The following is a 27,578-nucleotide window of genomic DNA, read 5'->3' as shown; positions in this document are numbered from 1 at the left end:
TCCTGCAGCCCATCAAGCAGCTGCCACACAGACAGCCCTCGTCTTAGCCAGCCTCTCTTCTGCGCCCTGCTTCCGTCTCTGAAGCTAAAACCAGCACTGCTGTCAAAATCTTAGGCTGTGGGGAACCCATGCTTAGAAATTTAAAGTTCTAGATCCTTCTCTGAACATCCTCAACAGAACGTTTGATATCCTTTGACTACTTCCACGTGAAGCCGTTCTATGTCACAGTGTGCTTTAGAGAGAACTCAATTTTGGGGGGTCAGAAAAATTTTTTATCACTTATTTTTATGATAAAGACAATGTTGCAGACTTTGGAAGTTAGAAAAATAAAACTACCCGTAATAATGCTACCCTAACCAAAGCAGTTATTTCCATTTTTTAGTTGTCTAGGCTTTATCTGTGTCTTATAGGGTTGCACTCGTAATATGTGTAAAAATTTACAGCCTGCCCTGCGGTTGTTGTGTTTGAAGGTGGCACTGCTGATTCGTGTCAGCAGAGCAAAAACTTTGAGTCATTCTTCCAGCAGGAAGCCTCCCTCAGTTTCTCATCACGTTAAGCTTGTGACTTCTGATGTGCTTTATTTGGAGAACAGTGGGTTTGCAGTTTAATGAATCATTTACAGTAAACTTCTTGAGGTAGGTTAGGAGATAGGATTGAACTGGAATAATTCTGCTAACCTCTAATATGCTGCTGCTTTGGAAGGCAGAAGAGAGGAGGTGGAAATGGAGAGGGACTCCAGGAGGGAGCGAAGCTGCCCGAGAACCGGAAGGGCAGGGCCGCCGGGCTTCCCCCTTTCCTTAATCCCCTCCGCATGCCTGGGGTGTCACCCTCCAAGGAGAGCACACACTTGTCATCACTCTCCCTTGCTAGCTGTGTGTGAGGCCAGTCCTTTAAGCCTTGGTCATATTTCTACCCGAAAAGTGGGAATAATAATACCCATCTTATCTGATAGGTATATGTGAACATTTATGAGTCTGAACTGTGACTGTGCACACAAAGCCCTCAGCAGAGTGCTTGGCGCCTGGGTAGCCTTCAGGAGATGTGGGCTTTAATTGTTACTGTTACTCAGGAGCCACCTGGATGGTTTCAGGAAGTACTGAATCGTCAGTCTTAGAATACAGGATCTTTCCCAGCTAAGGTATTAATGACAGTGGAATATTTAGTTGTCGTGGTTGTTGCCGTGGTATCATGCCAGGAAAGTTCACTGTAGTAACTCTTTCTTAGAGTATTTTTCACTATCTCCGAAAGTTTCTTTTCTTTTTTTCTTTGTTCTTTTATACGTTTGAGAATGATTTGATTATATTTAAAATTCCAAACCTAATGAGAACATTTAGCAGTTGACTTTTTTCATTGTTAACATTTGGCCTTTGACATTTTGCTAGATTCTTTCTGTGGACCTATTTTTTCTCTTCCCTCATTTCTGAGTCTCTCTATCATAGGCCAGATTTTGTCCATCACATCTGGTCAATGACTTACTTAAGATACGAGTAAATAAAATCAAATTACCTCTGGGAGTAATATTTCTCTTTACCTACTTCAAAGGCAGTGGCCAGACTGTGCTGTTTTGATTACATATGTAAACGCTTTTCCCTCTTGTGCCCCTTTGTCATTCTTTGTAGACCTGGCTGGTGGGCAGTCTTTCAGAGGTGGCATCTAAACCGTCACCTCTTTGCTTTGGGGGGAGAGAATGGCTTCAGCCACGAGAAAAGCAGGGCCTGTGTATGAAAGCGCTGGCCACAGTGGTGAAATATTTTGAAGTCTACCTTTCCCTTGTGACAGATTGCCAACCCTTGTTTTAGGCAGTGGTCCTGAGCTACTCGGTTTTTTTGCTTTTGTTTTTGCTGAGACAGTTTTTTAAGATTTCTGAGAATACATTTGAAGGGAATGATCCCAGTTTTTTAGATGAAAAATCTCACTGTGTTCCTACCTTTTCTGCATATATAAAATTGAATTCGTGTTTTGCTTTAATTCCTTGAGATCCACTTCCCAGTGTGACTTCACCTCTCCGAGCCTTCCTTTCCTCACCTGTGACGCTGGATGCCCATCTTCCCGGCAGGCTTATTTTGAGCATGAGAAGAAATACCATGTACACCCAGCTTGGGACGTGATACGTGGCAGATACTCAACAACTGCTAGATGCTTTTATTATTATTAACAATAACTTGAATCAGAAGAATTATTGAGTGTGTAACTACCATTTGCTAAGCACTGTGTTGGAATTAGGAATGAAAAAAAAAATTGGCAGTCTGTGCACTCAAGAGGCTCGCATTCTGCTGGAGAGATGGCAAGTGGACAGATGGCCGTGACGTGCAGAGGTAGGTGCTGCCTGTTGAGGAGGGGGGAGCACATGATGCTCTCGGGCACGGAGGAGGGCCCCCCGCTGCCTCTCAGCAGCATCTGGCCTCATTGGAAGGTTGCGTGGGACTTGGAAAGGGCAGCGTTGACGTGGGCTCCGCTGTGGGGAGGAGGGGGAGGATGCCGTGGGCAGGTAGGAGGCACAATTTGAAAGGTTTACAGGTGGGTGGGGACCAGGTGGTCAGACCATCTGTCCTCTTCCCTTATATAAGGTGCACACGGAGGTGCAAGGGAGGCAGGTCCTGAAGAGCAGAATCCAGGGGCACCACTGGGACACGCCTGTTGTTCCCTACTTTCTGTGGATGCTGCTTTACGCGTCTGCCTGGCTCTTGGTGAGCCTGTAGGCAGCTTCTCATTTGCCCCACTTCCTCTTGCTCCAAGATCAAGGAAAAGCTACTGCCCCAAGGCTTCTAGCTCCCTGCCAGCTACTCGGCTGACCTAGTATTTATATAGCAGCTCTGGAGGGGGACCGGGAGAGGACGCACAGAAGGCAGCGCCATGTGTTTCTGCAGCTGCTGCTGGTCCCATCAGTTAGCTTCAGTGATAAGACTCTGACAGCCCCATGACTACTCCCTGACACCTTTTCTCGAGCGCTTGTGCACATTCCAGCGCCGCCCTCTACTTTCAGTGTGATATGCGGGTTAGGAGCACGGCTTTGGAATTAGAGCTTTGCTCCTTGCTGTATGGATTTAAGCTGGGTATGTAACTTCTCTGAGCCTCAGTTTCCTGACCTGTGAGATGGGAATGAAAGTAATAGTATGTAACCCATACAAGTGACGTTAGTCTTTTTTTTTTTTTTTTAAGATGTTGGGGGTAGGAGTTTATTAATTAATTTATTTATTTTTGCTGTGTTGGGTCTTCGTCTCTGTGCGAGGGCTCTCTCCCGCTGTGGCAAGCAGGGGCTACTCTTCATCACGGTGCGCGGGCCCCTCACTGTCACGGCCTCTCTTGTTACGGAGCACAGGCTCCAGACGTGCAGGCTCAGTAGTTGTGGCTCACGGGCTCTGGAGCGCAGGCTCAGCGGCCATGGCTCATGGGCCTAGTTGCTCCACGGCATGTGGGATCCTCCCAGACCAGGGCTCGAACCCGTGTCCCCTGCATTGGCAGGCGGACTCTCAACCACTGTGCCACCAGGGAAGCCCCGACATTAGTCTTAAGTGAGGCAGTCCGTGGAGAGTTGCTAAGTCAGTACAAGTCCGCATGCACTAAACACTTAAGAAATGTTAACTGCTGTAGTTGCTGGTACTCTTCACCCCAGAAGCTGCAGCTGTGCGTCTTCATTCGTGTGTTTGTTTCTTGGGCCACCAGAGCAGGTCCGGATAACGGCAAGACTTGACCTCCGTTCCCTTCGAGCGTTGTTCTTCGCTTGCACTCTCAGAGGCCTGTGTCTGGAGCCAGGGGCGCTGTCCCTCTTCTTGGACCCTGCCGCACCCACAGTGGGCGCCCTTTCCCCTTCCCCTCCGGCACCAATGTCTTTTTCACTGAGTTGTTCCATGGATTCCCTCTCTGTCCTCCTGTAACAGTGTCTTCCCTTGTCTCAAGGGCTTCCAGGAGGACCTGGGGTTTGGGCAGCATGTTAGGTCCTGGGCCTGAAACTCCAGTTCAGCTCCGCTTCCCTCCTTCCTAGCTGCTGCCAGGGGCCCCCTCCCTCCCCAGTCACGTGTGGTCCAAACCCGTCGCAGCCCCCAGGGTGCCCTTTGAGAGGGGCCTCTGGTGGTCTGTCTTCATCTCCATTGCCACTCTTCCTGCTAGCGTCTCTCATGCCCGGGACCACCGCCCACAGCTGCTTACCTGGTCTCTCCACCTGCCACTGCTCCCTTCTGCATCCCCCTCCCCGAGACACTCCTCCCGTCACGGCCAGGCTCCTGTCGGACGCAGCCTTCACATGTCATTTTCCTGTTAAGAGTCCTCCATGCCCCCCGCCCCTTCCACTGTTCCAAATCTTAACGCGCTTGCCAGGCTAACCCCAGGTTCTGACTGCTTCTGGTTTGTTGACAGATAAGTAGCTTGGGTTTGGGAGCCCTGGGCTCTGGCTGTTTCTTTTCTGTGTGTCCTTGAGGGAGCCCCTTCAACCTCTTTGGGTCTCATTTCCTGATTTATAGAGTTGCATTAGGCAAGTGTTTTTTTTTGTTTGTTTGTTTGTTTTTAGCGATACTTGGGCCTCTCACTGTCGTGGCCTCTCCCCTTGGGGAGCACAGGCTCCGGACGTGCAGGCTCAGCAGCCATGGCTCATGGGCCCAGCCGCTCCGCGGCATGTGGGATCTTCCCGGACCGGGGCACGAACCCGCATCCCCTGCATCGGCAGGCGGACTCTCAACCACTGCGCCACCAGGGAAGCCCCAGGCAAGTGTTTTTAAACATATTTTGTGCAAGGAACTTTTTTTTCTTTTTTTAAACAGCGTAGTTCTTGAACAACTTTTTCAAAACGCACTGTCCCAAGTGCTGCTCTGGAGATTCAGACAGGCCCAAGGGGTGGGGAAGGGTGTGTGTGTGTCAGGGTGGGAGCGGGGACCTGCAGCAGGGACCTCTGTTCTTTCTGTTAACTATGATCTCTTCCTTCAGCCCCTGTTGAGAACTGCTATTTCAAATGAAATCATAAAGGAAACCCCAAACTAGAGAAAGACCAGAAGAGAGAGGGTATGAGAGGTACAGTGTGAAAAGCCCCAGACCAGGCAGTACTGAAGGCTCTTGTTACTCCAGCCTCTTTGCGTGCTCAAGTCTTTGCTCGTAACTGCCATCCTGCTCTTTGTCCGTGACGCAGGCTGTCTGTAGCTCTGGATTTTGGTGATGCTATTTGAGTGTTTATTCTCTCCTCCTTTGTGTATGATTGTTCTGTGTCTGTGGCTCGTGTTTCCCCAACAGAACCGTCAGCTCCTTGAGGGCAGGCCTGTAGTACTGGGCACTCAGTGTGGCCTTGCGCAGCTCAGGCTGGCTTCAGAGAGGGCTGAACGGACTGTGGCCCAGGGCCATCCCTGGAGAGGGCCTCAGAGGGTAGCTGGTGGGAGCTTCACTCAGAAGTCATTTTTTGTTTTTGTTTTTGTTTTTAGGATACAACATTTGAACACTTATTTAACTTTCTTTTATACTTACTTAGGGTTATAAATTTCAAATATATCACTTAATTTTTGTTTCCATCCGTGTCACTGAAGACGGCAAATGTTAACCAAAACAAGTCCCTGCAAAGTCACATGACCAAGGGCCTGGCTACAAGAAAGAACAAAGAGTTAAAGTCCATGATGTAATTTACCAGACAATGATGCAAGGAGCTAGCATTCTGGCTTGAGTGGTGGATGGAGGAGAGTGGGCAGTGATTGTGGTGTGTGCTGCAAAGAAGTACAAAGAAACAAAAGTAAAATACATTACTGTGAGGTCGTTTTATTTCTCCTGCAGAGTGATTTGGGGGAGTTGAGGTTGAGAACTAGGTGAGGAACGTCAGTGTGATTGCTGACTCTGCTCTTGGTCTTTGTGCCCCAGGAGTCTGCTTTGGCCTGAGATGCTTTGCCTAAAAATACCCCTTTTCGCCGTCACTGTGGCGCTTAGTTTGGTAAACTGGTGACCTGTGTGGACACCTGAAACCCAGCTGTTCCCCATGATGTGTCTCCGGCTGCTCTTTGCTTCCTTAGGCAGCTCCCGTTCCAACAAGCAGCAGACAGACCCTCTCTGTTGGAATTAAGCCAGCTTTTTGCTGAGGTCAGATCTGTGGGTTCTGAGGCTTACACTGCTACGGTGGGTCTTACCATTTCCTCTCTAGCCTGAGGTTCTTACTGGGGAGAACGTGCTAAAGTGTTTGGATTATTTAAAGGCCTGGGGAATGCCTGGTAAGAGTGATCCTTGCTAAGAAGCATGAGTAATCCTTTCACTGCTGTTCAGTAAATGATGAGCTGTCAAAACAGGTGAGGGCTTTAGTTTGGATCTTGGTGAGCAGTGACTTTCTTCCTTCAAAAAGAAAAAATCTGAGGTAAGAGAAAAAAAGCAGTAAATCTAAATGTGAGAGAAAGGACTTAGAATGACACATTAGTAAGTTTTTTTTTTTAAACACACACACACACACTGTATTTTATTTTTACAAGAATGAGTAAGTATTGCTTAGCTGTTGGGGTAACGGTGCTGTCTGAGGTTGTTGCCTATTTCTCTGTCCTGGAGACTTGTTACAGTTGAAGGGACACTTGATGGTATTATTTTGTAATAAGAAAAAAGTTTAAGATTGGCTGCCTAGGGCTGGGGGGCGGGGCTATAGGGAGAGACTGCTAATCGGTACCTTTGGGGGTCATGAGCATGTTCTAAAATTGATTCTAGCAATGGTTGTACAGTTCTGTGAGTATCCTGATAAACACCATTGCTTTGTATACTTTAAATGGGTGAATTGTATGGTATGTGAGTTATGTCTTAATAAAGCTTTTACAAAAACACAGTTTAAGAATCAGGACTAGGGCTTCCCTGGTGGCGCAGTGGTTGAGAGTACGCCTGCCGATGCAGGGGACGCGGGTTCGTGCCCCGGTCCGGGAAGATCCCACGTGCCGCGGAGCGGCTGGGCCCGTGAGCCATGGCTGCTGAGCCTGCGCGTCCGGAGCCTGTGCTCCACAACGGGAGAGGCCACAACAGTGAGAGGCCCGCGTACCACCAAAAAAAAAAGAAAAAAAAAAAAACCAATCAGGACTAAACTTGGTGTCAGAAGTCCTGACTTCTGGCTTCACCACCTATTTAGCCCTGTGAGCCCAGGCACGTTATTTAACCCCTTGGAGCTTCACTGGCCTTATCTGTAAAGTGGGGATGAAAATTCCTTACAGGACTGTTGTCAAAATAAATGACGTAGAACATGTGAAACAGGACATAGTAAAACCTCCAGCAAATTATATATTTCCGTGTTTAAGTTAGACATATATTTTTGCGGGTAATAGATGCTTAGTCTGAAGTGCTCTTGAGAGTTCCCAGCTCGCCCTGTGAAGTGAACCTGTATTGTGACTGAGAACTGATTTGCATGATGAGTAAACAGCAGAGTCCTTAAGGACTAGGTCCCAGCCCTGTCCCGCACCTGTGGTCTTGTAACCTTGAGTCCAGACAGAGATCGTTAGTGCGCCTCTGACTGCATGTCTGCTCCCCTGGCTTCAGGTGCTGCTGTCGTGCCCTATTGTCAGAGTAGCTGTTGCTTGTATCCAACTGCCAAGGCAGTGTAAGGTTAGTAGAGTGGAGCTGTGGTCAGGGCAAAGCTGGTACCTGATCAGGCTGGCTCGGAGGGTAGCGGAGCCCCCTGGCCAGGAGCGGGGAACCAGCCGCCCTGGGAATCAGCTCCAGGGAACAAATCTTATTTTGCTTTCTCTAGCTTCCTAGGCCAGGACAGAAGATAGATTCACTTAGTCTCTAGTCTCTATCCTCAGTGATAAGGCTTCCGATTTAAAGTCTGTCTTTGAATGTGCCCCTGCCCTATCCATGAGACTAGAATGTGTTTCAGGAAGCCAGCTAACGGAGAGGTGTGGGAAAGGTCAGTAATACCTGCCACTAATCACATACTTAGGTAGTAATTTTTATTTATTCTAGAAATAATTTTATTTATTTATTTTTGGCTGTGTTGTGTCTTGTTGCTGCGCGTGGACTTTCTCTAGTTGCAGTGAGTGGGGGCTACTCTTCGTTGCAGTGCGCGGGCTTCTCATTGCCGTGGCTTCTCTTTGTTGCGGAGCACGGGCTCCAGGCGCACGGGCTCAGTAGCTGTGGCTCGTGGGCTCTAGAGCGCAGGCTCAGCAGTTGTGGTGCACGGGCTTAGTTGCTCCACGGCATGTGGGATCTTCCCAGACCAGGGCTCGAACCTGTGTCCCCTGCATTGGCAGGCGGATTCTTAACCACTGCGCCACCAGGGAAGCCCTATCTATCTATCTATCTATCTATCTATCTATCTATCTATCTATCTATTTACCTATCTATCTGTCTGGCTCTTAGTTGCGGCACGCGGGATCTTTTAGTTACGGCATGTGGGCTCTTAGTTGCGGCATTCAGGATCTAGTTCCCTGACCAGGGATTGAACCTGAGCCCCCTGCACTGGGAGTGCAGAGTCTTAACTGCTGGACCACCAGGGAAGGTCCAAGAAAGCTTTGCAGAGGACTTGAACTATGTGGACAGTGGACTGGACGAATTGGGTGGGCAGGACAGGGGAGAGCGGACTGTGGGGTCCAGCGGCTGCACCGGGGGCTGGATGGCGGGGGCGAGACTCTGATCGTGGGGGTGCGCAAGGTGCGTGCTGGCAGCTGGCAGGAAGAGCGGCAGCAGGGAAGCACGGGCGTGGTCGGACTCTGGAGCTGTTAAGGAAGCAGCTCTGGTAGGGCCGGAGTCCAGAGGACAGCAGGTTCGGCGAGGGGCGGGGGGAAATGATGAGCTGACTTAGAAATGTGAATTTGGAGGACCTGAGGGACATTACAGTGCATGTGGCCAGGAGGCTGTTTGGGGTCCAGATTTGGAGCTCTGAAGAGAGATCTGGAGTAGAGATACATTTGAGGGGAGGAGGGTTGTCAGCATATGTTGGGGAGAGCTTCTCCAAGGAACAGAGGTCCTGTGCACCCTGCCCAGAAAGGAGATGAGAAAGAGAAGGGCCCGGAACGCATTTCTGCTGATTTTCAGGGCTCAGTCTAAATGACACTTGCTGAGGGTAGCAGTCTTTGCTGACCCACTCCGAACGCGGTCAGATGTGTCTGCTGTGTTCCTGTTGTGGCCTCCCGCACAGTGTAGCAGCGTACACGAGCCATTACTGTTGCTTGTGCTGTGGTCAGACTCCCGTGTGCTCTGAGGAGGTCGGGGCTGTGCCTTGTGTTCATATCTGCTTTTGCTGTGCTGGTACAGCAGGTGCCTAAGAAATGACATTTCGGTCAATGAAAGAGTGTCTGAAAGGCCAGGGGGAGGAAACGGTGTCCCTGGGGAGGATGTGGTCGGCGGACAGAAGCAGATTTATTTTAGTGAAGGGCATGGCTCTAGACAAGCAAACCCAGGCTCAAGTCTCGCTTCACTTAACCTTGGTCAACCTCATTTCCCCCATCTCTAAAATGGGAACAGTAATGGCAGTTAAGAGTTGTAAGGATTAAGTGAGATGATGCGTAGAGAGATACCCTTCTGCAGGTGTCTAATGTTTATTGCACTGAATACCCAGTTTTCCAGTTATTATTTTTTTGTCTGTCTAAACATCTTAAGGGCAGAAGTCAGTTCTTCATCTTTTTACACCGGGCATTTGGTAGTTAGGTCACTCGGGAGCTGTTGAAATGAATTGGTATCTATTGGCGGTGGGTCATCTTACACCTCTGAGTAACCAGACTTACAGCTTGAGTGCTGACTCACTGGTTTTGCTGCACAGGCTCATGGGAACCCTGTGCTTTGGGCCACGCCTTCTCAGAGACGTAGTTCTGAGAGGAGATCAGATGGACACCTCGTAATTGCTGGGCCACCTGTACGAGGTGGGTCGCAGTGGGTGTGTCTCCTTTGGGCCACAGGCCTGCTGGAGAATGGGTGGCAGTTCTCACGTCTCGTCTGGCACAGACGTGGCCAGAATAGGAGTGCTTCTGGCTGCGCGCGGGGCGAGTTTCTTAGGTGTGAGGGCAGTGGCAGCTGCGTGTCCTGGGAATTGTTGATGCTCACCCTGACAGCAGGAACAGATGTAGCTCCTTTTGACCTGTGGGGTAAGATGTGCGGAAACTGGAAGACTTGCTGTTATGCCCTTTATCCTCTTTTTAAGCTAAAACAAACAAACATAAAAAAGTAGCCATAGCATTGGGGTAAATGTTGAAATAGGAATTAACCCAAAACCTCCAACCTTGATCCTCCCACTCTGGCAGAACTACCCTCCATGTATGTTCATGCCGCTGTTCTAACTGAATTCAGGCCACTGAGATACCCTAGTTTTGAAGACTTGGACGTTCTTTGACCAGTGCCAGCAGTCTCTGCTGTTCTTTTGTGTCATAATAGCAAGCTTTGTCCACACTCAGATGGAGTAGCAAGAGGTGCTGCACAAGCCACAGGGATGGTGTTTTACGCCGCATTTGTTGAACATTTGCATCATTTTCAAATGAGTTCCTTTTCAGGCCTCTTGCAGAGAAAAGTCTGTCAGCATAACTAGTAGAACCAGTTCTGCTTGATTGTTAAAGACCTGTACTTTTCTAACCTTCTTTTCTTACACATTGAGCATGATACTTCATTGGGGCCAGTAAGGAATTTTATCCCACGTGTCATAGCTCTGGAAGTACGATTGTGACCATTTGCTGATGAGGCAGCTAGGCAGGGAGGATCAGAGTTGAAGGGTAGTGGGATAGAAGGAGCAAAGGGTTAAGGGGGACTCCGGGCCCTTCGCCGAAACCAGGTGACAGTTTCAGAAGCTCCCGCTGCTCCAGAGAACAGGGCTAGTGCAGAGGCAGCCGTCCCTGGATGCTGGTTGAATTTCCTGTGAGATCCTGGGATGATGCCAGGCCCATCCACGGCACCTGCTCTCCTGCAGTTCTTACTGGACAGGCTTCATGACTTCTAGTCTGTCTGGATTAAGACCACGTACATGACAGCCTTTAATGGAATGTTCTTTACAGTATGATGAGAGCATTTGGTGATGCCACCCACGTCAAAGCCCAAGCCTAGATATTGTCTCTTAATCTCCCTCCCATGTGTTTCTCTGGTCCCTGCTGGAGTGTTTTTAAAAACCTCTCGTTACCTAAAGCCATTATTAATTAAATTCCTCAACGAAATCTTCTGAGCACTTACTGTTTGCAAGGCCTGTATTGGATTCTGGGACAATATGGCGAGCAAAACACCAGACAGAGGACCTGCCCTCAAAGAGTTTATAGATTGGTGGGGAGATAGACTTACATAATTATATAAATAAATGTGAAATTGCAATTATGACAAGTGCTAGGAGGGAGAGATACACGGGGCTGTAAGAACGTGGAAACAGAGAGGGCTCCCCAGAGGAAATGACCCTTGTCCTGAGGTCCAATGGATACTTAAAATTCACAGGGCAAAGAGGGAAAGGAGACGCATTCCAAGCAGAAGGAACTTGGACTTAAGATAAGAAGGGGCTTGGCAGGTACGAGAGGCTGAAGGAAGGCCGAGAGGCTGAAGGAAGGCCGGTGTGGCCAACGTGCAGCTTGAGGAGGAGGGTGGTGGGAGAGCAGGGTGGACAAGGAGGTGGGGCCCAGGCTGTGCAGGGCCTCCTTGCAGGCTTTATCAGGCTGTTGCCCTCCTCCCACCAGCAATCCAGAGCAGACCGTGTTGTGAAAGCATCACTGCCGCTTTAGGGTGAGAACGGATAAGAAAGAGGCAGATGCAGGTCGAGCAGGGCCAAAGCTGTTGCAGTGGTCCGGGTGGGAGTTGATGGTAGCTGGGACCAGGGTGGCGCTGTGGAGGTAAGAGAGGAGCATGGGCTGTGGGCGTATGTAATGGGCGGTACTGGTCGGCTTTGGTGGTGAAGGACTGGGTACTGAGGGTGCAGGAGAAGGAGGTGTAAGGGGGGCCCTCAGGATGACATGCTCTGGAAGGGAAGCACAGGCTAGCCCAGACTGTACATAGCAGTGTTACTTGCGGCTGGAGCCTTCCCTGGAGTGTGGCACACCGAAGATTCCTGCTGAACTCTCGAGGGTTGGTTGGGGTGACACCCAGAGACTAAGGCCTTGGAGGACCCAGTGGCGTGAGTCCATAGGAGGTGAACTCTCAGCTGGTGTTGAGGAAGCCCCCGAGTTCTTTCCCACGTAGCGGCCACTACTCCTGGGGGTCGATGTAGTTTGTTTTTTTTGCTTCTGTCGTTTCAGCCTCTCCAAAACCATTTTAGGCTTTCCCTGGGCTCTTTTATTGATGCTTGCTTTGACCTGGTTTCAGGTGGGTCTAGCAGATACATTCACTGATCTTTCTGTCCTGTTTTCCTTTTTTCCTTCATTCCACAGAAGAGGTAGTGTGGCATCACGTAAGAACACAGGCTGAGCCAGCTACCAGGTTTGACTTCTGCTTCCACCACATTCTAGCCGGGTGTCTGCTTCGTCTGCAGAGTTGGAGGTAACAGTGGCTCTAAGAGCCCTACTCCAAGGCTTGCTGTGAGAATTAACTGAGTTAATAAGTGTAAAGCCCTTTCGACGATGCCTGCCACAAAGGCTCTAGAAATGTGTCATCATTATTCACCTCAGCCTCAGTAAGGGCTGGCCCTTGAAAGTAGCCACTTTGGCATTCATAGCATGGACACTTGTGATTTCTGCAGTCTGCAAGCGACCCCTGAGTCACGATGTAGTAATTTGTGATGTCAGTAAGGAAGAGATTGTATTTTTTTTTTTTTTTGCGGTACGCGGGCCTCTCACTGTTGTGGCCTCTCCCGTTGTGGAGCACAGGCTCCGGACGCACAGGCTCAGCGGCCATGGCTCACGGGCCCATACACGTGGGAATCTCATCACGTCCTGTAACACACTTGAAGATCCATGTCCAGCTTCAGCGCATCCAGACGTGGGCTGTACCTTACGGTTAACCCTTTCGCCTCTTCTCCATTCAACTATGCTCGTTCTCCCTGGATCAACAACAAAAACTTTGAAATATTATCTCCGTATTTGTTCTTTCTGTGTTTTTCTTGTGGAGTTCAAAAAGCTACTGTAAAAATACGGAGGCAGAGGAACTGTGGGACATAGCTGATAAGTACTCTCCATTCTGTGTGCCCTACCTTCTCCCCACCACCCATACAGGTCGCTTCCCAAAGTAAAGGACAAAATTCACTTTTTTTGAGGGGAGGGTTTCTTTATGATTCCTCTTTGCATACCCTGACTTACTGGAGTCCTCTAGGTTATTTCTCTTCTCAGGACTGGCGTATGTTTTGATTGGGGGGGTGGAGGGTGGTTGATGGTAGTGGTGATGGTGCTTATTTCTTTTCCTGAGTTGATTATCTTGTAAGAATTGATAGTGAACATTTATACTTTTTTTGAAGTGTTAACCAGAGACAGGTTAGTGATGATTGCCTGCAGCGTGGCTCCTTTCTTCCAGTGCGCAAGTGCTTATACAGGTATTTATTCTCAATTTGTTACCATCTTTCAGTAGCTTAATCTACTTTGGTTGGTTTTTTTGGCCGCGCCCCCACAGCTTGTGGGATCTTAGTTCCCCGACCAGGGATTGAACCCAGGTGAAAGCTCTGAGTCTTAACCACTGGACCGCCAAGGAATTCCCAGCTTAATCTACTTTGAATAAATTCAGCAGTCGGGAAAGCTTACCTTTTGTTGGCATGCCTGAGCAGTCCCTTCCTCAGATGCGGTGTTCTCTTAAGAAAGCCATTAGTTTACTCTTTTGGTCTTTTTTTTTTTTTTTTTTTTTTTTTTTGCGGTACGCGGGCCTGTCACTGCTGTGGTCTCTCCCATCTCCGCAGGCTCAGCGGCCATGGCTCACGGGCCCAGCTGCTCCGCGGCATGTGGGATCCTCCCGGACCGGGGCACGAACCCGTGTCCCCCCGTGTCCCCTGCATCGGCAGGCAGACTCTCAACCACTGCGCCACCAGGGAAGCCCTACTCTTTTGGTGTTATAGTGGGTTCAAAGTACTTTCTATTGCAGAAGAAAAGACACTAAAGGGCAGGACCTAAGTCATTGTAGAAAACAAATCCTATTAACAGAAAAGTTTCTTTTTCTACGACTTCAGATAGTACTGTGTAGTCCAAGTCTAATGGAATTAGGACCAACCTGGATGTTGCTAATTGCAGGAGTTTTGGATCCACAAAAAAAAAAAAAAGAATTGAGAAGCCTCCTGAGTGGTGTCAATTTAGTTTCATGTGGGAAACAGGATTGAGAGAGAAGCAGAAATTATTCTACTCAGAATCTTGAATAATTGCAACTCTTGAGTAGTATGTTGGAATTCTTTGCTTAGTCATCAGAAGAAAGGAGGAGAAAAAAGCAAGGAATCAAGAAGCATAGATTCTGCTGGGTCCAACAACTGTAACAACTCCCATTTACTGAATATGTGTGCCAGGTGTTGACACCCGTTTCTCTTCATATCCTCATACTGAGGTATTGTTTCCATTCACACAGGAGGAAACCAAAGCTCAGGTTAAATGGCAAGCCCAAGTTCATGTCTGTAGGTACCAGAGCTGGGTTTGGACTGTGGCCTCAAGTCTGTATTATTATTATTATTTTTTATATATAACAAAATTTTTTTTTGATGTTGGGGGTAGGAGTTTATTAATTAATTAATTTATTTTTGCTGAGTTGGGTCTTCATTTCTGTGCAAGGGCTTTCTCTAGTTGTGGCAAGCGGGGGCCACTCTTCATCGCGGTGCGCGGGCCTCTCACTATCGCGGCCTCTCTTACTGCGGAGCACAAGCTCCAGACGCACAGGCTCAGTAGTTGTGGCTCAGAGGCCTAGTTGCTCCGTGGCATGTGGGATCCTCCCAGACCAGGGCTCGAACCCATGTTCCGTGCATTAGCAGGCAGATTCTCAACCACTGTGCCACCAGGGAAGCCCAAGTCTGTATTATTTATTTTCAGTACATGCACAGAGAGAAGTTTGGAGAAGCCAGGGGAAAGACAAAACTTAAATTGTCAGTACTAGGCTGTGTTAAAAATACAACTCTCTGCTTTAAAAAAAGGTAAATTTTGTTCTAAGATACACATGGATTCCCACCTAATATGTGGATGCAAATGAATTTCTCCCCTCAGATCTTCTATTTTAGCGGAGAAAACAGAGTATTAAGTGTCCATTTTAGACCAGTGGAGCGACTTGGGGGAAATAAAATGTTTGTGTTATGTCTTTTTAGCACTTGGTGCCAGATGTGATAGAAGGAAATTGTGTTTTGGAACCTTTAGGGATGTTATGTTGCCTCTTGGAATTTGCCCTTCTGGCTGGATAAAATTAAACCGAGAATAACAACTTCGGTTTTTGACTCAGAGCCCTTGTAAGCAGTGAAGGGTTGATGCGAACATTTATAAGCATCTTGGCCTACGAGAGCTTCATTGTAGAGACCCCCGCTCCATTCTTTTCAAGGTCAGTGATCATCTGGCAGGGCCCTTCCCTTTTTCTGCCTTTGCTGAGGGGCCGTAGGTCCATCACACTTTGGAGATGAGCGCATTCTGAATGCAAACTTGGTAAGAAACTAGTTTTTGAGAATCAGTGGAATGGAAACGACCAGGCTGCTTTGCAACCTCTCAGCAGATTCTCAGGAGTGTAGCTGATGTTAGCTTTCACACACTTTTGTCCTGTATGACGCAAATCCTTGTACAGTGGAGTACAGTTTTCTTAAGGGAATTTTTCTAATTTGTTCTAATCAGTTTTGTAACAGGAGACTGGTTTTCTGTTATACGCAATGGCTGTGATGACTTTTTTCTTTTGTGGTAGGAAACTGGAGACCATGTTTATTGGAACTAGGACACAGCAGCGAGGAATGTGGGCTCTGGAGTTAGTCGGGGCTTGGGCTGAACCCTTGGTTAGTGACTTATTTTCCTATAAAAGGGAAGTTCTTGAACCTCTTTAAGCCTAAGTTTCTTCCCCTGTAAAATGGAGATAACGCCAGTCCTAGAGTTGTGGTGAGGATTAATGAGATACTAATGAAGTGTACTTACCTGGCACATCATAGAGCTGTATAAATGCCGGCTCTTATCATTGTAGTTAAAAGCGTCTGGTCGAAGTGGAAGCTGGGACTGACAGCTTGGGGAGGGCTTTGATTGCTGTGTGCAGACTTGGACACACCTGTCTTTACTGCTCAGCAGTCTTTTTCACTTTGTGATTTTCAGCAGTGTTCCAAATAGATGAGGTTGCTGCACGATCTGTGTTTTGGATAAGTAAAGTCTTGCGATTTGTTTCATGGCATTCGAGGCAGGGGCTCACATGCACTGGATGGTTAGATTATTTTTGGACGCTGGCTTGTCAGCAGCGGTGTATATCTTACTGCGTTATTCTGACCTCTCCTTTCCCTCTCTGCAGCTGAAGGAAGTCTGATGAATAGCGGCAGCTTTAGCAGGAAGTCGAGCACTGTTAGGAATCTTGGCGGTTTTTCTGTCACCCTATCCAGTGTTGAAGTTCCCACACGCTTCATAAGATACATGACTCCTCCATGACTTAGCTGCGTGGTGGGTTTTCCCTTTTCACAGATCAGTTTTTGGTCAGGAACTTGTTGCCAACATCAGAACGTATTTAACATTATTCTAGAGAAGAGGAGTCCCTACCTTTTTTTTTTTTTTTTTTTTTTTTTGCGGTACGCGGGCCTCTCACTGCTGTGGCCTCTCCCGCTGCGGAGCACAGGCTCGGGACGCGCAGGCTCAGCGGCCATGGCTCACGGGCCCAGCCGCTCCGCGGCATGTGGGATCTTCCCGGACCGGGACAAGATCCCGCGTCCCCTGCATCAGCAGGTGGACTCTCAACCACTGCGCCACCAGGGAAGCCCAAGGAGTCCCTACTTTTAAAATGAAAAATGTGTACTAAGCTTCTGGGGCATTTTACAAAGACGAGGGTGAGTGGGGAAAATGTCTCCAGTCCTTTCCTTTTTTCTCCCAGGAAATGCTTCTGATGGATTCATTTTCATCCCTTTGAGAACATGCCATGTTGTGACAGTGTTTTAGAATGGAGAGCAGGTCTGTGGGGGTCTTCCTTTGCCATTTCTAGTGAGGGAAAGCCACCAGGGACCCTGCCTCCTTCCTGGGCGCGAATCCTCAGGCTCACGAAGCAGGCAGTGCAGCTCCCGCTTCCCTTCTCCCCTGCCAGTCTTACTCGTGAGATTGGTGGCTCTGACATTGATTCCTAATCCTGCGGCCCCGGATATATTGCAGGTTGACATGCTGCGTGACGTGATTCCGTCATCTGTGGTTTCTCAGTTGTTAGTGCAGCTGGTCTAAGTTGATGCCGTTGGTGACAATCAGCGGAACCACTGTAGCTAGTTTTTGCTGATGCGGGGATCCATTTATAAAGATACAGGTGTGGTTCATGGAACTGTGGGCCAGAGGCGTGGTTGGGCCTCGCTAGAGCCTGGAAAGCCATGGAGTCCAGGCTGTGGCTGCTTGTGTGTCTGGGTTGGGCTTTTATCTCCACGTATCTTCTTCACGTGTCTCATTCTTTACAGAACAGCTTTCTCTACGGCTCCATATTTGTGGCCAAATCTGCAAGTCTGTAGTTGAAGCAGCCAGTTTGATTAGCTTCTCTTGGCCCTTCAGCCAAATTAACGGGGAGATAAAATGATGAGCCGTTTGCGGGTACTGCTGTCTGTTAGCCCACGCAGGTAATGGGGAGGAGGTGACTCTCTCCTGGAGGTGGGGCGCAGGGGACAGTTGTCTGGGGAAGGGGCGTTTGGGGTAGGACAGAGTTCTAAAAGATGTCTCCTAATTGTCTTGTTTATGGAATGTAAACAAAGTATATCACTAACCATTTCAAGAATTGATGTATGTAGGTAGTTTGGGGTAGTATAACATCTTTTTTTTTTTTTTTTTTTTTTTTTTTTTTTGCGGTACGCGGGCCTCTCACTGTTGTGGCCTCTCCCGTTGCGGAGCACAGGCTCCGGACGCGCAGGCTCAGCGGCCATGACTCACGGGCCCAGCCGCTCCGCGGCATGTGGGATCCCCCCGGACCGGGGCACGAACCCGTGTCCGCTGCATCGGCAGGCGGACTCCCAACCACTGCGCCACCAGGGAAGCCCTGGGGTAGTATAACATCTTTATCATCGGAAGATGATACTTCCTTGGACGTAACAGTACCATAGTCTTCTCCGTGCTGGCTTCAGTTCCAAGCACTAAAGATGATTGCTAGAGTTTTCTAACAGCTGATTGAATTTAATGAATAGCTTTGCTTTCCTCAGAGAAAGATGATAAACCTGTCAAAAATACTTGTGCTTTAATTTAGTTCTTTGTCAATGACATGATGAAAACTCACAATGAGAATTTCTAAGTTACCGAAACACTCCTAGCATTTACATATGCAAAAATAGTCCCTCTTGTGTAACCTAGAGCAATGCATCAGGATCATCTGGGGAGGTTCTACAAAACCTGAGGCTCAGCTGCATTCCCCGCACTCTGATTCCTCAGGCTTGTGTTGGGGCCTGAGTGTCTGCAGAGGTGACAGGCTCCCCAGATGATCGGATGCTCCACAGGTTTGAGAACGCTGCCTCCCAGAGGCTTGATTTATTGGCATCTCCTGGGATGGAAATCATAGTCATCTCCAAAACAGACCACACACCAAACAGGTTCTGTGAAGACACCATGACTTCGCTCTTGTTCTTCAGCCTCAAGACGGGCTGCTGGGCTCTCCCTGCCTCAGCCGTACCCGTTTCTTCTAGTGCCGTGCTTCAGTCTGAATCAAGAAATTCAGAAAACTCATGCCAACCAGAGGCTTCTACCCAAAACAAACCAAAAATATGCCATTTTTATTTGTTGACAGAACTGGTTGTGTGTTGTAGGATTTGATTGGTCGCATCCCCATGGTGTCATTTAACATGTTTCTCTGTCCCGGTATTCAACCTATACATTGGTAGGTTGACGTAGCAGCTCAAGCAGATTGAGATCAGATATTTTGGCAAGAATTCTTCATAGATGGTGTGGTAGGTTGAAGAGGGGGCCCAACATGCCTCTCTTTTTGTTATGTTAACAGTCATTCTTTTTCCAGTTTTTTACTGTATGATATTTTTTATTCTTATTATGGAAAAATTTGATTTTGACCCACTAAATTGATTTACAACCCACTAATAGATACAAGCCCTAGTTGGAGAAACATTGTCCTAGAGGGGGAGATAAGCATGCACATGGGTACTTAAAAAGTAATATTATAGGTGCTGACAGAAGAATGTATAACATGAATATTCTAGTATGGGGATAAATTTGTTTATGAAAGTAATGAAAATCTATATAAAGATGTAACCGCTGTTGAGTCTTAAAGTTAACAGCCATTTATGATTGTTGTTTTGGTCCACTAATTCATTAAGCATTGCTAATTATCTTTGAATATCTGATAAACACTGAACCCAGCATAGAAGCATTTGAAGATTTTTTTTTTTTTTTTTTTTTTTGCGGTACGCAGGCCTCTCACTGTTGTGGCCTCTCCCGCTGCGGAGCACAGGCTCCGGACGCGCAGGCTCTGTGGCCATGGCTCACGGGCTCAGCTGATCCGCGGCATGTGGGATCTTCCCGGACCGGGGCACGAACCCGTGTCCCCTGCATTGGCAGGCGGACTCTCAACCACTGCGCCACCAGGGAAGCCCTGAAGATATTTTTATTGAGAAACAGTGACACAGAACCTGGCCTTTATTTCTTATTAGAAGTGATTGCATCCCATTGCACTGCCGTATGGTTTTAGGTGACTTAGAATGAGGAAATATGTTCCCGGCCGCCTTTACTGAGCCCTGGTATGCTGCAGAGTGGTTGGCTCACTATTGACTTGATACGTTCATATTGGGTTGGCCAAAAAGTGCCTTTGGTTTTTAAGTAAAAATAAAAGACTTATTTTTCATTTTCACAGAGAACTTTATTGAATAACGTATTCACCCTTTGTTCCACTACCTTCTGCCATTTTCAGGCAACTTCATAATTCCATCTTCCCAAAACCTTTTATCTTTTTGAGCAAAGGACTGTTCCAGTTGCCTTTTACAGTCTTCCAGGGAATTGAAATTTTTTCCACTAAGAGAATTTTCTAAAGAGCAAAATAAGTGGAAATTCGAAGATGCAATGTCTGGTGAATACGGCGGATGAATCAGAACTTCCCAGCCAAACTGTAACAGTTTTTGCCTGGTCATCAAAGAAACATGCAGTCTTGCGTTATCCTGATGGAAGATGATGTGTTTTCTGTTAAGTAATTCGGGATGCTTTTCATCAAGTGCTGCTTTCAGTTGGTCTAACTGGGAGCAGTACTTGTTGGAATTAATCGTTTGGTTTTCCAGAAGGAGCTCATAATAAAGGACTCCCTTCCAGTCCCACCATATACACAACATCACCTTCTTTGTTGTTTTTTAAAATTATTATTATTATTATTATTATTATCATTGGCTGCATTGGGTCTTCATTGCTGCGCGCGGGCTTTCTCTAGTTGCGGTGAGCGGGGGCTACCCTTTTTTGCGGTGTGCGGGCTTCTCACTGCAGTGGCTTCTCTTGTTGTGGACCACAGGGTCTAGGCGCGCGGGCTCATAGAGCACAGGCTCAGTAGTTGTGGCTCATGGGCTTAGTTGCTCCGCGGCATGTGGGATCTTCCCGGACCAAGGCTCGAACCCGTGTACACTGCATTGGCAGGGGGATTCTTAACCACTGTGCCACCAGGGAAGTCCCAACATCACCTTCTTTGGTTGAAGGCCAGTCTTTGGTGTGGTTGGTGGTGTTTCATTTTGCTTACCCCACTATCTCTTCTGTTCCACATTATTGTACAGTATCCACTTTTCATCGCCTGTCACAATTTGTTTTAAAAACAGAACATTTTCATTACATTTAAGTAGAGAATCACATGCAGAAATACGGTCAAGAAGGTATTTTTCCGCTTAACTTACGTGGAACCCAAACAATCAAAGTGATTAACATAACCAAGCTGGTGCAAATGATTTTCAACGCTTGATTTGGGTATTTTGAGTATGTTGGCTATCTCCTGCATGGTATAACGTTGATTGTTTTCAATTAATGTCTTAATTTGATTGCTGTCAGCTTCAACTGGTCTACCTGACCATGGAGCATCATCCAGCAAGAAATTTCCAGCATGAAACTTCACAAACCACTTTTGACACGTTTGATCAGTCACAGCACCTCCTCCATACACTGCACAAATCTTTTTTTGCATTTCAGTTGCGCTTTTACCTTTGTTGAAGTAGTAAAGCATAATATGCTGAAAATCTTGCTTTTTTCTTCCACCTTCAATATTAAACTGGCTACACAAAAATTCACCAATTTTGATAAGTCCTTTTATTTTATTTATTTTTTTATTTTTTTGCTGTACGCGGGCCTCTCACTGCTGTGGCCTCTCCCGTTGCGGAGCACAGGCTCCGGACACACAGGCCCCGCGGCCATGGCTCGCGGGCCCAGCCGCTCCGCGGCACGTGGGATCCTCCGGGATAGGGGCACGAACCCGTGTCCCCTGCATCGGCAGGTGGACTCTCAACCACTGCGCCACCAGGGAAGCCCCTTGATAAGTCCTTTTAAATGCACGCTAATATGACAGCTGTCACATACAATCTAACAGAGTTATTTCAAATGAAGTTAAAGACAACTAAGTGCTACTAGAGCCATCTTCTGGAAAAAACCGAACAAACCTTTTGGCCAGTCCAGTAGTTTCCTGTTCTTACCTTCAAGCCCTTTACACAGGTTCATTTTCTCTCAAAAGCACACAGCAATCTTCTTTTGTTTTCGATCCTTGATGCTCACTGGAGAAAGAGAGGAATCATTCTGTGGACTGTCTTCCATTCTCTTTCTGACTCTGCTTGAGCTGCTTTTCTTTGCTCTGTGACATTTATTCCTTTATATGGGGAATGCCTATCCCTGTCCCTCCACTTGGGACAACTGATAGTTGTCAATTCTAAATAATTAGTGTAATACAGTGAACCAACTTGTTGAAATTTTCTGACTTCCTTTAGTTAAAAATACTTAAAAAAAAACTTAACACTGTAAATCAATTATACTTCAATTAAAAAACAAAACAAAACAAAACTTAGCTTGTCACATAAACAAAAAGCTCCTGAGCGAATATGATGTTTTAGTGTGTATTCTGAAAGTATGGCTTTATGTTATTCATTTTGAGCCCTTAAATAAAGAAAAATATTACCCTTTTCTCTTCTCTTTCAGGAAATTCACACAAACGAAAAGGAAGTAACAGAGAAGGAAATAACTCTTCACTTGTTGCCAGGTAACAGTCATGTTAGCATCTTACCTCATGTGCAATTCAAAGCCAGTGATAAATTGTGTCATCCCTAGTGACACTATATATAAACTCCTTTGTTTTCATCCAGACAGTGTGTGACAGTAATGAGTTGGACAAAAATATCAATGTCTTTAGTTCAGTAACTGCATACCTGGGACTGAGTATTCCAACAGCTACAAAGAATTTTTGTTTCCCCTTCCCCACAGCTGATGAAAATAAACGTGGGAAATTCTCACCTCTTTTGTAAGCAAATGAGGTCTTTTTACAGGGTGCCTTACTTGGCCCCATCCAGTATTCTGGTCTCCAGTCAGGAAGATCCTGGTCCCCTGCAGATCCCTACACCCAACCCCTGCTGGGGTTTAACCAACCCTGGGGCTGCCAGGGCTTTGCTCTTCGGTCATCGCCAAGGACCCTGGATTGGTTGGATTTCTTCCTCCCTCCCTTCCTTCTTTCTTTCTTTCTTCCTTTCTTTTTCTTTTTCTTTTTCTTCCTTCCTTCCTCCCTCCCTCCCTCCCTTCCTTCCTTCCTTCCTTTCTTTCATTCTTTCTTTCTTTTTCTTTCTTTCTTTCTCTCTTTCTCTCTCTCTCTCTCTCTTTCTCTCTCTCTATCTCTCTCTCTCTTTCTCTTTCTCTCTCTTTCTTTCTTTCTTTCTGATGGAGGAGAGTGACTCTATAGCTTAAGTCAAGTTTTAATCATTTCTGAATTCAGAAACAAACTTCTTGGTGGTGTAGCCTCTCCATATATGGGGCTATCCAGTGAGTTGTGCATTCGATTGTTTTGCTACTTTCTTTTTTCCAGTCCCAAATAGCTTTTTTCATAAGTATTTTTAGATACATTTCCCAAAAACAATTGAGTCCTCATTCTGGTTCTTTTAATTTTATTCCATTTTATTGAGAGGTTATGAATATGTACAAGTTTCTGACTGATCCACCTTATTTGGTAAACATATCAGAATCTCTGACTTTTTAAAAAATGTTTTTAAGTTTCAAAGGCTTTTCCCTATAATAATGGCCTAAACCTCAATCCATATATCCTATTGTATTTCCTCTTCTTGGGTTATATTGTAGATTCTGAAATTTACTTTTGTCTTTAGCTTAGTGTTATGTACATTCTCCCATCCCCTGGATTCCTGACGGCCTCTTCTAGGTGTGCAGCCCAGGTTTCCTAGACTAGACAGTGATCTTTTCCAGCTCGTGCCTCCCATGACCTGAGACTTTGAATGTACAAGCTGACAAGTGTGGTGCAGGTCGCCGTGCTTGCAGAGCCTCTCCTGGATGTCGTTTTAGCCCGTGTGCCAACTTCTGGTCTCCAGTGCCTGACCATGGACCCATATGGCTTGCCTGGTCTTGGGAGAGGCTCACCATTAAAGTTGTTTTACACCAGGAGTTGGAAGCACAGGAAGCCTTGCTCACATGTCTTCTACCTCTGATTCAGCTGAAGCACTTTTTCTGGGACTATTTTAAACCCTAATGAAGCCCAGACTTCACTGTTTTCTTCAAGCCCGGTGGTCTCTGTAGAGGCTGACCTGGTGACATCTTCCTGTATTTCCATTGTAATTAACCCCTTGGAAGAGAGAAAAAAACAAGATGAAATATAATATGTGTCCCCTGATAGTCTTAGTGTCTGAAATTCTTCTTTGTTTTCATATTCAAAGTTAGAATAAATGAGTTTTGAGCCAAATGGTAAATTTAAAGACATTGAAGGAAATATCCAGAGGGAGATTCTAAGGAGAAGATGGTTACCTGTTGGATGAGAAGAAAATTCCCTTTTCTTTCTTGTCACAAAGTATTTACACTTAGTTTTGTTTTTTTTTTTAATTTTACACTTAGTTTTTCATTTCCCCTGTATCCTTCTTTTTTTCCTGCCCTTACGCAGGCGTCCAGCCCTCACGAGCCTCTCCACTTCCTGCCTATCCCTAAATCCTCATCTTTTTGACTATAGTGAGAAGTACTCTCTATCACCAGGAAATACAGCTCTCATGCTGCTGGGCGTCTGCAGATAGAGCAGGAAAGGTGACACACTGAGAGGAAATACTCTCAACTAAGAAAGAGAGGAAACAGGTTTTTTTCCCACAAACCTCTGACCTCCCTTTTCCTCCCATCCTTGTCCGTGGAGCCAGAATGAGTGCAGTCGTGCTGCACCCTGTGTGCCTGAGGAAGCTGCCTTAGGGCCCCGGGCCAGGGAGGCACCCGCCCTCTTTCCGCAGTTCCGGGGTGAGGAATGGCCCACCCTCACAGGAAGGGGGGCTCCAGAGCTATGTGCCAGAGCTCACTGGCCAGCCCTTCTGGCTTTGCTCACTTGGGTACCGCTTCTCCAGAACTTCTGCTTGGATCCAGGTGATAAAAGCACTAAGGTCTGTGTTTGTAAGTGTAGCCGAGATCATTTCTACCTGTTTGGACACGTCCATTATTCACAGTGAGAAGATAGAGAAGTGCCCCATGTAAAAGTGTATCCGAGTCATTGTGATTTCACTTCTCCACGGTCCCCACCCTGCTTCATCTTCTCCCCTAGGTTTTGCAGCTCCCATGTGCTGTGTTGTAGTGTATGTTCGTCTTACAGGAATAGAGCCGGGAAGCTTGTACTGTTTGCGTTCTGCATGTTGCTGAGGACTCTCAGGAGGACTTGTTTTGGTTTTGATCAGGTGAACAGCTGCTCTGTGAAGCCAGCACAGTACTGAAGTGTGTCCAGGAAGACTCCTGTCAGCGTGGAGTCTATGGGAGGCTTGTCTGCACAGACTTCAAGATTGCTTTCTTGGGTGATGACGAATCTGCATTGGATAATGATGTATGTATGAGCTGCACTTGGCTGAGTTTGTGGGAGCACTGCATTGGGGGCCCCATTGTCTTTTCTCCCAGCTTCTCAATAACTCGCCCCTAATGCACGTAAACACAAAGGCCAGAGTCTTTCCCACCACGAGTCTGCTCTCCCTCCTTTGGGATCCCCTTTCAGTGGGAAGACCACTCTGCAGCTTCCCACCAGTGACTCACGTCACGCTGGCTTGCGTTTGACCTCGTAGGTTGACACCGTCAGCTTTTAATTTTCTTCTGTATTTCAGCACAATACCTATCACTCATGGGAATCACATCTCCCCAAATATACTAGTTCCCCATGTTTTCTCTATACTGAACTCTTCCTCAAGTTTAGGAACTGAATTCAGTTATGAAACTGGTGCTGAATGCAGCACCGAGTTTGGGTTGACTTTGTGTTGGCTCTGTGCTTGTAAGACTTGTCCGCCTTAGGAAGAGTGAGCAGTGGAGTGAGGGGGGAACACCTGCAGCCCTCAGGGCGCGCTGGTGGTCATGGGAACCGGCTGGCCCAGCACCCCGCCCCCTGACCGCGTGGGCTTCTGTGCAGCTGTTGCTGTAGCGGCCTGGTTCCTAGTCCTGTACAGAGGCAGCATTTACAGAGCTTGAATCTCACGGGGTTTTCTTCCTGCCTTCTCATAGCTCTGTCACTCGCCTGTCTGCATTTGTGTGGAGGAATCTGAACCTGTGCGCCACCTGCCAGCATCTCTCAGGGTGTTGTGCCTGCGGCCTGGTGGGTTGGCCTGGGAGCAGCCGGCAATGGCATGTCCCGCCTGGGTTTGAAAACGAGTGTTCGCAGCACTTCTCACACACTTCACCCCTTCATCGTCCCTTTCCTAGGGATGTGACTACATTTCCCTGTTGGTTTGTGTAGGATGTATACCTTTTCATTTATTTTTTCTAGCTTTACTGAGATACAGTTGACATTTAACGTTGTACTAGTTTAAGATGTACAACGTGATGAATTTGGTGTATGTATGTATTGTGAAATGATCATCACAATATGTTTACTTAACATCCATCACATCACATAGTTAAACAAGTTTTTTCTTGTGATGAGAACTTTTAAGATCTACCCTCTTAGCAACTTTCAAATGTACAATGCAGTATTAACTCTAGTCACCATGCTGTACGTAACATCTCCAGGACTTGTTTTGTAACTGAATTTGTACCTTTTGACCACCTTCACCCATTTCCCCCACCCACTCCCCATTTTTCTTTATATATGCAAGTGGAGGATGGTGATTTGCTCTACCTGTAAACGTCACAGTGCATAGCAAGGAATCACAGTTGTTTCCTTTTGAATTTTTTAGGAAACGCAGTTTAAGAATAAGGTTATAGGAGAAAATGACATTACCCTCCACTGTGTTGATCAGATTTATGGAGGTGAGTATCTGTTTTCCCCTGGGGTGTTGCCAGCCTTTGAAAGTATAGCTGATAATGATGAGTTTTGTGTTTTTTTGTTCGGTCCTTTATAGTTTACTGAAATTTCTTCACATATTTATCTTGTTTAAATCAGTTTTATGGATGATAAAACTGAGATGCGAAGTGGCTTATTTGGGGTCGCTTAGCTGGAGGAGCTTGGACTTGAACATGGAACCTGTTCTTTCTAATACTCCACGGTGCCATTACATGATAGATGTTGATCATATGTCAATGTTAGCTGTGCAGATCTCACTTTAAAGGCTCACCTGATAAAGGTCTGTCGTACCACACTCGGGTGTCTTTTCTTCTGACTAAACAAAGCCTCTCTGGGCTCCACTTCTCTATTTTTGTAGTCAGGGCTTTGTCAGAAATCATTCAGTAGCCATTTATGGTGTTCCCAGCACCAACAGGTGCTGCGTGGTCCAGACTCAGGGAAAGGGAGGAGGGTGTCAGGAGGGGCCCCAGCCATAAACCTGGGAGTTGACTGTCCCAAAAGCAGATCCCTAGTGATCTCCCATCTTTCGTAATCTCAGCTTTCAGAGCTGGGTTTTCTGCAGGAGTCAGTTCTGCCAACAGTGGCCAGTCCATTTGGGTCTTGTGCTTCCTCGGGAGGAATGAGGAACCCTGGCTGTTCCAGAGAACAGGGCCCCTGTTCCAGGGACTGGGCCCTGCTGACAGTTACTTAGAAGCTGGTGCCTTTCCTCTCACTTTTGAGAGGTGCCCTTGGAAGTTAATAGTCTACCTTGTTTCTTTAGCATTTAATTGTTGTCTTATAACATGATTTCCCTTCTTGATTTCATTGTTGATGTGTAGTGTTTGATGAGAAAAAAAAGACTCTCTTTGGACAGCTGAAGAAATATCCTGAGAAACTCATCATCCACTGCAAAGACCTCCGGGTATTCCACTTTTGTCTGAGGTACACAAAAGAAGAGGAAGTCAAAAGGGTAACTAGTCTCATGTGTTTTTAGGTTTTATTTCCCATCAGGTTTTCCCCACTTCAGTTCTTGCTTCCATTGCACAAAGGCTGAGGGGAACCTTTCATTCTGTAAAGTTGAAATTGGTTATAATCGCATGTGCTTTGATTAGAATTGAGAGAGAATTTGGTAGAGCAGGACTATATTATCTTGGCACATGCCTGCGTTTAATCCTTCAGTTCATAATGTGTTCATTCCCAGAGCCTGCAGAGGGTGGGAGGTGGTAAACCAGGATCAGAAGGCCGTC

General features: G+C 46.9%; 1 protein-coding gene across 1 annotated transcript in view; it reads left to right on the top strand.

Moving 5' to 3' along the window:
* MTMR12 (myotubularin related protein 12) overlaps positions 1 to 27,578 on the top strand; it is a gene marked incomplete at its 5' end in the record, with an annotated part of 68,219 nt that overhangs the window by 6,075 nt on the left and 34,566 nt on the right. Inside the window, 4 exons of the mRNA XM_081233375.1 lie at positions 22,053 to 22,113; positions 24,770 to 24,912; positions 26,246 to 26,318; positions 27,171 to 27,301. Coding sequence (XP_081089501.1) covers positions 22,053 to 22,113; positions 24,770 to 24,912; positions 26,246 to 26,318; positions 27,171 to 27,301 — 408 coding nt within the window. The remainder of the gene's footprint in view (positions 1 to 22,052; positions 22,114 to 24,769; positions 24,913 to 26,245; positions 26,319 to 27,170; positions 27,302 to 27,578) is intronic.

Source organism: Mesoplodon bidens, assembly GCF_964165515.1.
Source record: "Mesoplodon bidens genome assembly, chromosome: 4".
Lineage (NCBI taxonomy): Eukaryota > Metazoa > Chordata > Mammalia > Artiodactyla > Ziphiidae > Mesoplodon > Mesoplodon bidens.
This window is presented reverse-complemented; position numbering and strand designations above follow the sequence as displayed.